The 10,148-nt window shown below is 41.6% G+C and overlaps 1 protein-coding gene across 1 annotated transcript; it reads left to right on the forward strand.

Annotated features, from left to right (window-relative positions):
- Nucleotides 1-5,114: 5,114 nt before the first annotated feature.
- On the forward strand, nucleotides 5,115-6,140 carry LOC126086268 (vomeronasal type-1 receptor 4-like). Its single transcript, XM_049902427.1, has one exon. It carries the CDS (start codon nucleotides 5,115-5,117, stop codon nucleotides 6,138-6,140), a length of 1,026 nt encoding a protein of 341 aa, XP_049758384.1.
- The last annotated feature ends 4,008 nt before the right edge of the window (nucleotides 6,141-10,148 follow it).

Raw genomic sequence — 10,148 nt, forward strand, 5'->3', positions numbered from 1 at the left:
AACTTAGAAGTTGGAATCCCTGGAACCAGGTGAGTGATAAGGGCCAGAAAAGAACAAAGCGTTCCCCTGGCCATGACCCCAAGGGATAGAGTCCACATATATAGGGGAAGACCAGTTGAGGAGAACAAGGAACACTTATCGCCTGTGGTAGGGACTGCAGGTTGCTTCCTTAGGAAAGGAGTCATTGATACACAGAAACCAAACACCCAGGCTTCTCACCTGGCTGATGTGCTGACACCTTTCCTCTCTGCCTCACCCAGCACAGACTGATCTTCTCAGACACAGGCCTAGGGAGACTGAAACCTTGCGTAGCCTTCCAGAATGTTGGCCCTGCCTGTCCCTTGGTGATAACCCAGACAGCTACAGGTGTGCAGTTTAAGGGCCATCAGCTCCACCTATTCTGTGGTTTCCTTGGGGTTATCTATATCAATTTCAATAAATGCTGTGCACCTACTGTGTTCTGTGGGGACCGTGGTGGTTCAGCGGTAGAGTTATCACCTTTCAGGCAGGAGACCAGTTTTCAGTTCCCAGCCAATGCACCTCATGTGTAGCCCCCACCCATCTGTCAATGGAAGCTTGTGTGCTGCTCTGATGCTGAACAGGTTTCTGTGGAGCTTTCAGACTAGGACACACTAAGAAAAAATGCCTGGTGATCTACTACCAAAAATCAGCCAATAAAAAGTCTATGTCCCTAAAACTATTGCCCTGAGATGATCTTTAAACTTTAAACCAAAAGTATCTCCTGAAGTCTTCTTAAAACAAATAGTTTAGCTTAACTACTAAAAAATGTCTTCGTGGAGCATTATACTTTTTAAAGATCTAATCGTATGTGGAATCAAATTGACAACAACTCAAAAGATGAATAAGAAACATAGGAGGCAGTGACTTTATGTTAATGCTGGACTAACAACTAAGAAAAGGAGGGTGAGAATGTTTGCACAACTCAAAGAATGTAATCAATGTCATTGAATTGCACATGTAGAAATGGCAAATTAGAGAAGAACTGTGTCACAGTGGTGAAGCACTCAGCTGCTAAACAAAAGGTTGACAGTTCGAGCCCTCCAGCTGCTCTGGGAGAAAGAGATGGCAGCCACCTTCCGTAAAGATTACAGCCTTGGAAACCCTGTGGAGAAGTTCCAGTCTGTCCTATAGTGTCGATATAAGTTGTAATTGGCTCAAAGACAATGAGTTTGTTGTTGCGTATATTCTTAACAACAACAACAAAAACAAAAACCTCTATAGATCAAAGTGGTCCCAGCCCTACCAATCATGGGGATTTCTCTGGACCAGCCAGTATGTGGTTTCTCTGTGCATGGTGGGCACGTTTCAGCAGAGTTTTCATTTTAACACAGATTAGGAAGAGAGAGCCGGCCACCCACGTCCAAAATGAGCCAGTGAAAACCCTATGGATTACAATTGTCTGGTCCTGTTTTACACAGGGCCACCATGAATCAGGCACCGACTCGAGAGTAGCTAACAACAACATCAACAATATATTTTATAGCATTTATTATACAACGGATACTGTTCAAAGTACATTTGTATATGTATTTGTAGGGAACTGTGGTAACCATCTGATGCTCTTGAATTAAGTAACACTGAATTATCTAATGTCCTGTTGTTGTTGGGTCTTGATGAGTCACAGCAACCCTTGTGACTGAGTATAATCGCCCCATAGGGTTTTCTTAGCTGCAATGTTTATGGAAGTAGATCACCAGGTCTGTCTCCACCAGAGTCACCAGGTGGGTTTGAATCACTGACCTTTGAGTTAGCAGCCTAGTGCTTAACCACTGTGACACCAGGGGTCCATAACTGATAGTCAAAGCAATTGTAGAATCTAACTGTTTAATCATCTGATCCTGGAAAATTTGTGAGGGACTCATAAACACTCTTTCAATAGATCTTGCTCCCTTTAGGTCTCTGAACACTGCTGGAGGAGTCAATAATGGTAAAGCATATTTTCTTACAAAATTCCCATGTTCATTGGCATTGACTCGTACAAGTGAGTCCAGTGATTTGTCATGTAAATTATTGGCATCGTGTTCTTTTTTTGACTTGTATCTCTTCTAAATTCTTAAGTATTTTTTATGATTTCATTTTCCGTTCATGACTTAAATGATGGTGCAGCTCATGGGCTGGAAAGGAGAAAAGATTGGTAGGAGAAACTCTCCGGGGAGCAGAGAATGGAGACAGTTTCATATGCCCCACGTGTCAGAACTCAGCATTTCCTGCTCCCTCCGTGGGAGACCTTGTCTGTCTCCAGGATCCTAGACAAGAAAGAGCCTCCCACAAACACTTCCACGGTCTCTTTGGAGATACTTATAAGAAACTTTTAATTGGTTTTGGTAATTAATAACTTGGGAAACATTTTCTAGAGATGTCGTCAGCTCCCCAAGCCTGCACTGTCAGTGCCACTGGAGGTGAAATGGTAATTTCAGTTCTGTGGGGAGGAGAGGACACAGAAACAAATACCAGGACCTCAGGGTCTGGCTGCCTTCCTCAGACCTTTGCCTTGGATGTCATGACTGTCACACTGAATCTACTGTCCTGGTAGCAGCAAGGAGTCCAGTGAGTATTTTCTATTTCAGCCTGAGAGACAGAGTCTGTAAGGGAAGGAGATGTATCAGGGTGTGGGTAAGTGATCATGTTGCAATAAGGAAATATTCTGTGTTCAAAACTGGTTCACTGTCACAGAGGAACCAGGACTAAGTCCTGACCTTGATCTGAATGAGAACAGAGAGATGGGGCGACAGACCCTGTTCCAGCCCCTGATGGCTCCTAGAGTCTTTTATTGTCATCCTCCAGAACAGTAATTTTTGGTGTTTAATCCTAGTGATCATGAAATCTGATTCTGAAGATGCTTAAAGGCTATAGTTCTGAGTCAGTCTGCCCTGCAGCCTACTGTACAGGAATTATAAGGATTTTCAGGATTACTAGAGGTTTTCCTGTAACACCTCCACATTTGTAATACAAAGCAGGATGAATCCATGTGATTCATTGAATCCTGTGAAGAAACAGTGTATCTGAACGGTTTTTGCTAGAATAGAAATGTTTCTCCAATTCTGGTGTATGATGCATTAATGGGGACAGTAATTGTGTCTCTCCTGGAAACATTCATGGTCTGTTGATTACAGGAACACAATTTTCCATCTAGACGTTATGGAAGCTGCATTTAAGGAAAAGGCAATTTGATAATACTGGGTTTCACACAGCAGCTGCCAAGCCCAAATATACCTTGTGCTGTTTTCTCTGGTTGAAAATTATTCTATTACTTTCAATCAAAAACTCAACCATTTCAATTTATAAAATGGACAAGAAGTCATGTCTTATGGGTTTCATTTTCCACATCTGTCTTCCATGTCAGTATCTTTCACAAAACTCACCTCACTACTTTTAGTTTCCTTTGTATTCAATACTTAATGAGTACATGATGTGAAAGTGGCAATGGTTTAGTTTCTATTCTCCACATTTTATCAATTATTAATATTTTATGGCCCATAGTTTAGTGCATCACATGAGATTGTTCCATAATTCCTGTGATAGGTGCCATTGTATTTTTTTCCTGGCCTAGGAACAAAAGTGTCATTCTGTTGCCATCCTAATATCCTGTCGATCTTAGATTCATTTAATCCAACCAGCTCGTGAGGTGAATTCCTATAGGATTCTACTGCAATGAGTGATGTAGATTTCATTAAAATCTTTAAAGCTTTGTTCATAACTGACATTGGCCAATGAAATTAAATTTTATGTATCAATGGAAACTTGTTACAGCCAACATTATAACAAAATATCACCAGTGTAAATTAAAATGACAAGGTGCCAAGGTAAACTAAATACAGAACTGGATTATTTGAATAACACAGCTGACCAGCCTGGTGTAGACTGATGAATTGCCTTTATATGATCTTTCTCTCCATGGTCTTGTAACTCCCCAAATAATTGGGTGGGACTCTGAAAATAGGTACTTTTGGCTGCCTAAAGTGATTTGAGAGCCTGCTACCAACGCAAATAAGGTGCCTGCAACGCTTGTGTGAGCGTCTGATGCAAATGAGGACTATGAGATGCTTGTATGGGATTGCTCTGTTTTTCCATCCCACTTGGTTTAAACACAGACAATTCCAGGGTTGGGGGGAACCACACTGCCATCTAAGAAAAAGTGCTAGAAGCAGAGCGTGTCTTTTCAACCCAGGATCCCTGCCTTGAGAAAATTCTAGACCTAGGACAGACAGAGCTATCACATCAGAGACGGCAACAGCAGAGGCAAGCAGTGCAAAATCCATTTGTAGAGAAACAGCAGCAGAAGAACCAGGAGACCCATACAAGATGGTTTTGGTGAGGTTTCCTGCCTTTGAGCGTGAAGGCTACAGAGGGCGTGGCAATCCACGGAGCAGGAGAGATGAGCACCTTCAGGCAGGAGACTTGCTGGCAGAGTTGGGTGTCTTTGGGCACTTATTGGCAAAGCTAAAAGTGCTTTGTAACATTTTCCCAAGGAGGGAAAACACCATGCCAGTGTCAAGGGACAAGAGCAGCCTGTGAGTATCATCTGTGAGTTCTGTGTGGTCATTGCAACGAAGTATCAAACCCAGCAGGGAAGTAGAGAGTGCTTGAGAGGGACAGCGTGTGTCATAATTGGTAAAAACTTTGCAGAGAGAAGGTATGTCTGAACTATGTCTCTTAGGAATCAGGCTTGGGCTGATACTGATGGTGAGTCTCTGCCTCGTGAAGTTAGAAGAGGTGAGATGCCTCCACCAACAACTCATTTTTCCCACTTGGTTGGTAGTGTATGGTGGTTAATATACGGTCTTTGCAACCAGCTCAGCCAGGTTCAAGTTCCCACTCTGCCCCTAAACAACAAGTGAATTTAGACAAATCATTTAACCCCTCTGTGCCTAAGTTTTCTTCTTCTTTATAATGAACGTAATAGTAGCCTTTGCCTCATAGATTGGAGAAGAATACAGAAGTTAGCACATGTATGGTCTTCATAGCATACATTCCAAGTGCTCCTTAAAGGTATACAACCAACACTTAGAAATCTCTTATTGAAAGAAAAGCTTTAAGTCAACATTTCTGATTGGGAATCAATGGTAGGTGCAGAATTGTGGATTTCAGTTGACATGATACATGTGGCCCATGTCTCATCTTCCCATCTAGGACCCTCTGGCTCCGAAGACAAATATCAGTCACTGGGAACTGAGGGAATGTCCTCCAAGGATTTGACTTTCGGAATGATTTTCTTATTACAGACTACATTTGGTATCCTGGGCAACTTTTTCCTTCTTCTCCAGTATATCATCCTTTGTTTCACTAAATGCAGGTTACAGTCCACAGACTTGATTCTCAAGAACCTGACTGTAGCCAACTCCTTGTCCATTCTCTGTAAAGGAATCCCAAAGACTATGGAAGGTTTTGGGTGGAAAAATTTCCTCAATGATGTTGGATGCAAATTTGTTTTATATGTTCACAGAGTGGGCAGGGGAGTGTCCTTTGGCAGCACCTGTCTGTTGAGTATCTTCCAGGCCATCATCATCAGCCCCAGGAACTCTGGGTGGGCAGAGCTTCAAGTGAAAGCTCCCAAGTACATGGGCTTCTCCATTTTCCTATCCTGGATCCTGCACATGTTGCTGAATACCAGTTTTCTGATGTACATGACTAGTAATCGCAGCAATAAAACCATCACAAACAAAAAAGACTATGGATACTGTTCTTCTGTGAGAATTGACCAAACCACCATCTTACTACACTCATTATGGCTGGCACTCCCTGATGTTGTGACTTTGGGACTCATGCTCTGGTTCAGCGGCTCCATGGTTTTCATCTTGTACAAACACAAGCAGCGGGTCCAGCACATTCATAGGAACAGCGTCTCCCCCAGAGCCTCTGCTGAGACCAGAGCCACCCAAACCATCCTTGTCCTGGTGAGCACCTTTGTATCTTTTTACATCCTCTCCTCCATATTTCAAATTTTTATAGCTGTTTTTTATCAACCCTCTTGGTGGATACTGAACATGGATGCACTCATTTCCATGTGTTTCCCCACTGTCAGCCCCTTGATTCTCATGAGCTGTGATTCCAGCCTCTCCAGGCTCTGCTTTGATGTGATGAAGAAGACAAAATTCCCTCCTCTTATCAGAAATACCTAATTGTGTGTTTTTGCACAATGTTCACGTGTTAGTTTATTCATCTCACAGAATCCAAAACATATCAAACTGTAGAGTATGAACTGTCTTTTTTTTTTCTTTTAATTTCTTTACTGTTTTGATATCACCTGTGTAATTTCAGAGTTTGTTTTTATTTTGGTAACTACTAGAAAAGAAAAAAAAAATTTTTTTCTTTTTTTTACACGGGTCAAAATATATTGGCCATTTCAACTGTCTTCACATGGACAGTCGAGTGACAGTAAATGTGTTCATCATGCTGTTCAGCCATCACCATGAACCATTCTCAAATGTTTCCATCTCACTTAACAGAAGCTCAGTGTCCCCTAAGAATTGTGTCTTTTTTTCTCCCTCCCTCCCAGCCACACCTGGTAACCACTAATTTACTTTAGTCTCTATACTCTTAAGTATTCTACCCTTTGCAGTCAAGTCAATTCCAACAAATACCAACCCTATTGATCAGCATAGAAGTGCCTCATCGGGTTTCTAAGAAGCAGATGGTGGATTCAAACTGCCAATCTTTTGGTTAGCAGCCGAGTTCTTAACCACTGAGCCAACAGGACTCCTACCTATTCTAGATAGTTCATATAGTTGGGATCCTAAAATTTGTGTCATTTTTTGACTGATTTATTCCACTCAGCATATGGGCAACTGGTTTTTTGATTGTATTTTTATTATTATTATTAATAGTATATTCTGGTAATGATATCTTTTTGCTGAAGATCAGCAAAGTTGTGTTCTTTGTATTCACTGTGGGAAAGTAGAATTCTAGTGGGTGTTGCAAATGGTTTGAGCTCAGCTGCTAGCCTAAAGGTTTGTGGTTTGAACTCACAGAGTGGTGCCATAGAAGAAAGGCCCATCCATCTGCTTCAGTAAAGATTACTGACAAGACAAAGGAGAATGGAGAACACCAAAGACACAAGGCAATTATGAGCCCAAAAGACAGAAAGGACCACATAAACCAGAGACTACATCAGCCTGAGACCAGAAGAACTAGATGGTGCCCAGCTACAACCAATGACTGCCCTGACAGGGAACACAATGGAGAACCCCTGAGAGAGCAGGAGAGCAGTGGGATGCAGATCTCAAATTCTCATAAAAAGACCAGAGTTAATGGTCTGACTGAGACTAGAATGACCCCAGAGTTCATGGTCACCACACCTTCTCTTAGCCCAAGACAGGAACCATTCCCAAACCCAACTCTTTGGACAGGGATTGGACTGGACTATAGGATAGAAAATGATACTGGTGAAGAATGAGCTTCTTGGATCAAGTAGACATATGAGACTATGTTAGCATCTCCTGTCTGGATGGGAGATGAGAGGGCAGAGTGGGTCAGAAGCTGGCTGAATCGACATGAAAATAAACAGTGGAGGGAAGGAGTGTGCTGTCTCATTAGGGGGAGAGAAATTAGGAGTATATAGCAAGGTATATATAAACTTTTGTATGAGAGACTGACTTGATTTTTAAACATTCACTTAAAGCATATATAAAAAAAAGATTATTCCCAAGAAGAGTGGCAGGGATGGGGTAGCAAGGAGAAGAAGGCCAGACTTGCTGAAATTCACACCAAAGGCAGCAAGATTTTAACAGATATATTTACAAGGTGTGGGTAGGGTTGAGGTATGATACCTATTTCTGTCAAGTTGATTTTGAGTCACAGCAATGATATAAGACACAGTAGAACTGTCCCATAGGTTTCCAAAGCTGTGATCTTTGAGGAAGGAAAGTGCCTCATCTTTCTCCCACAGAGAGCTAACCTTTTGATTAGCAGCCTAGTGTTAACCACTGTGCCATCAAGGCTCCTCTGAGGCATGGTAGGAAGATAATAATGGAAGGGTAGGGGTGGGTTGCATTATGAAAAAACTTACTGGACAGCTGGTTTTTAAACGAAGATGCACTGGTAAAAATGAGGAAAATGGGTAGGACAGGAAAGAGACCTAGTTATGTTCAAATTGCAAAGTCATCCTTTATTTGCTGCACTAGATTGATATTTTCATCCAGGATCTGGTTCTCCTTCATTTTCATTGACTCCAGCTCAATTCTAGGAAAGTCCATGTGTTGGTGTCCATCTGAAGGAGAGAATGGAAAGGAAGAACTATAAAAAAAATGTAACCAATATGATGGAATAATTTGTGTACGAATTGGTAAATGGGAACCTAATTTACTGTGTAAGCTTTCACTTTAAGACAATAAAATATTATTTAAAAAAAAAAAACGACAAAGAAGAAAGAAACCAACGTCAAAGGCCAAACCAAGTACTTTGTCCCACACATTCTTTTACACTGGTGAATAGCTGTAGCTCCAAGAGGTTAGGTATCTCACCCATGCCATGGGCAACTGGCTTTGATTAATCTGACTTATCGATCCAATTGCAATAACTAGTTGCTGTTGTTGTTAGGTGTTGTAGAGTCAATTCTGACTCATAGTTTCCCTATGTAGAAGGGGAGGAAGCACTGCCTGGTCCTGTGCCACCCTCACAATCATTGTTATGCTTGAGCCCAGCTTTGCAGCCAATGTGTCAATCCATCTGGTTGAGAGTCTCCCTCTTTCTCATAGACCCTCTACTTCACCAAGTATGATGTTTGTCTCCAGGAAATGGTCCCCCCTGATAACATGTCCAAAGTACATGAAATGACGTCTCACCATCCTCTCTTCTAAGTTGCACTCTGACTGTACTTCTTCAAAAACAAATATGTTCGTTCTTCTAGCAGCCCATAGTATATTCAATATTCTTCGCCAGCACCATAATCCAAAGGAATCAATTCTTCTTTGGTCTTATTTATTCATTGTCCAGCTTGCACATGCATATGAGGCGATTGAAAATACCATGGTTGGGACTTTAGTTGTCAAAGTGACATCTTTGCTTTTTAACACTTTAAAGAGATGTTTTGCAGCAGATTTGCCAAATACCTTTGTTTTCTTGACTGTTGTTTCTATGGGCATTGATTGTGGATTCAAGAAAAATGAAATCCTTGAGAATGAGTAGAGAAGGAACAGAAGTGAGATCAGTCTAATTCATTCCGTGCTGGTAGTTCCATTTCCAGTAACCTAGTTTCTCTGCCCATTACCTTCTCATCTTTGCGTCACAGTAATTGCTGACCACTCGAGCTCACATAGGTGAGGTTTTAAGGAGCTCATGACTCATGCATGATACTCTATGTCATGAGTCAGTCGATTATTTGCCTAAAAGTGACCTGAAGAGATAATTTTTTTTAAGATGTAAAGAGTTTGTCATGGCGATAGTCTCAAAGAGTTCTCTAGTCTCAAGCAGTCCAGTAAGTCTGGACTTTTTAAGAATTCAAGTTCTTTTCCCCATTTTTCTCCCATTCTATCACGATGTCTCAGTTGTGGCTCTGATCAGAATAGTCAGTAGAGGTAGCCGGGCACCATGTATTTCTTCTGGACTCTGGGTAGATGAGGCTGCAGTTCCTGTAGACTATAAGTGTTATAGACTAATCTCTTCTTTGAGTCTTTAGTTTTCTTCTTTCTCTTTTACCCTCAATGAGTAGAGACCCAAAGATGTATCTTAGATTGCCGTTTACAAGTTTTTAAGACCCCAGACACTACTTACCACATTGGGATGTAGAACACACACTTTATGAACTATATTATGCCAATTGACTGTGTTGTCTCATAAGAGGATTTTCAAACCCTTCAAACCCAGAAAACTAATCTCACTGACTTTGGTTCCTGCAAACGACCTGACAAATCAAGATACCTTTGTATTCTAAAATAGCCAGGCAAATAGGGACTGCAGAGGCCTCACGTGTGGCAAACTAATGTCAGGAAGGCAGGAATGGAGCTTAATGCAGCCATGCATATTCATTGATTGCATTGATCATTACTATGCATTAAGGCCCCAGTCATGCATACTCACTGAGGTCCCAATGATTAGGGTACCCTGGACATGGGAGCACACTCTCTGGGGCTTCCTGGATTGGTTAGATGATCCATGCACAGGAGACACAGCAGACACAGTGGCATGTCCCT

This window comes from Elephas maximus, chromosome 11 (assembly GCF_024166365.1).
Source record: "Elephas maximus indicus isolate mEleMax1 chromosome 11, mEleMax1 primary haplotype, whole genome shotgun sequence".
NCBI lineage: Eukaryota > Metazoa > Chordata > Mammalia > Proboscidea > Elephantidae > Elephas > Elephas maximus.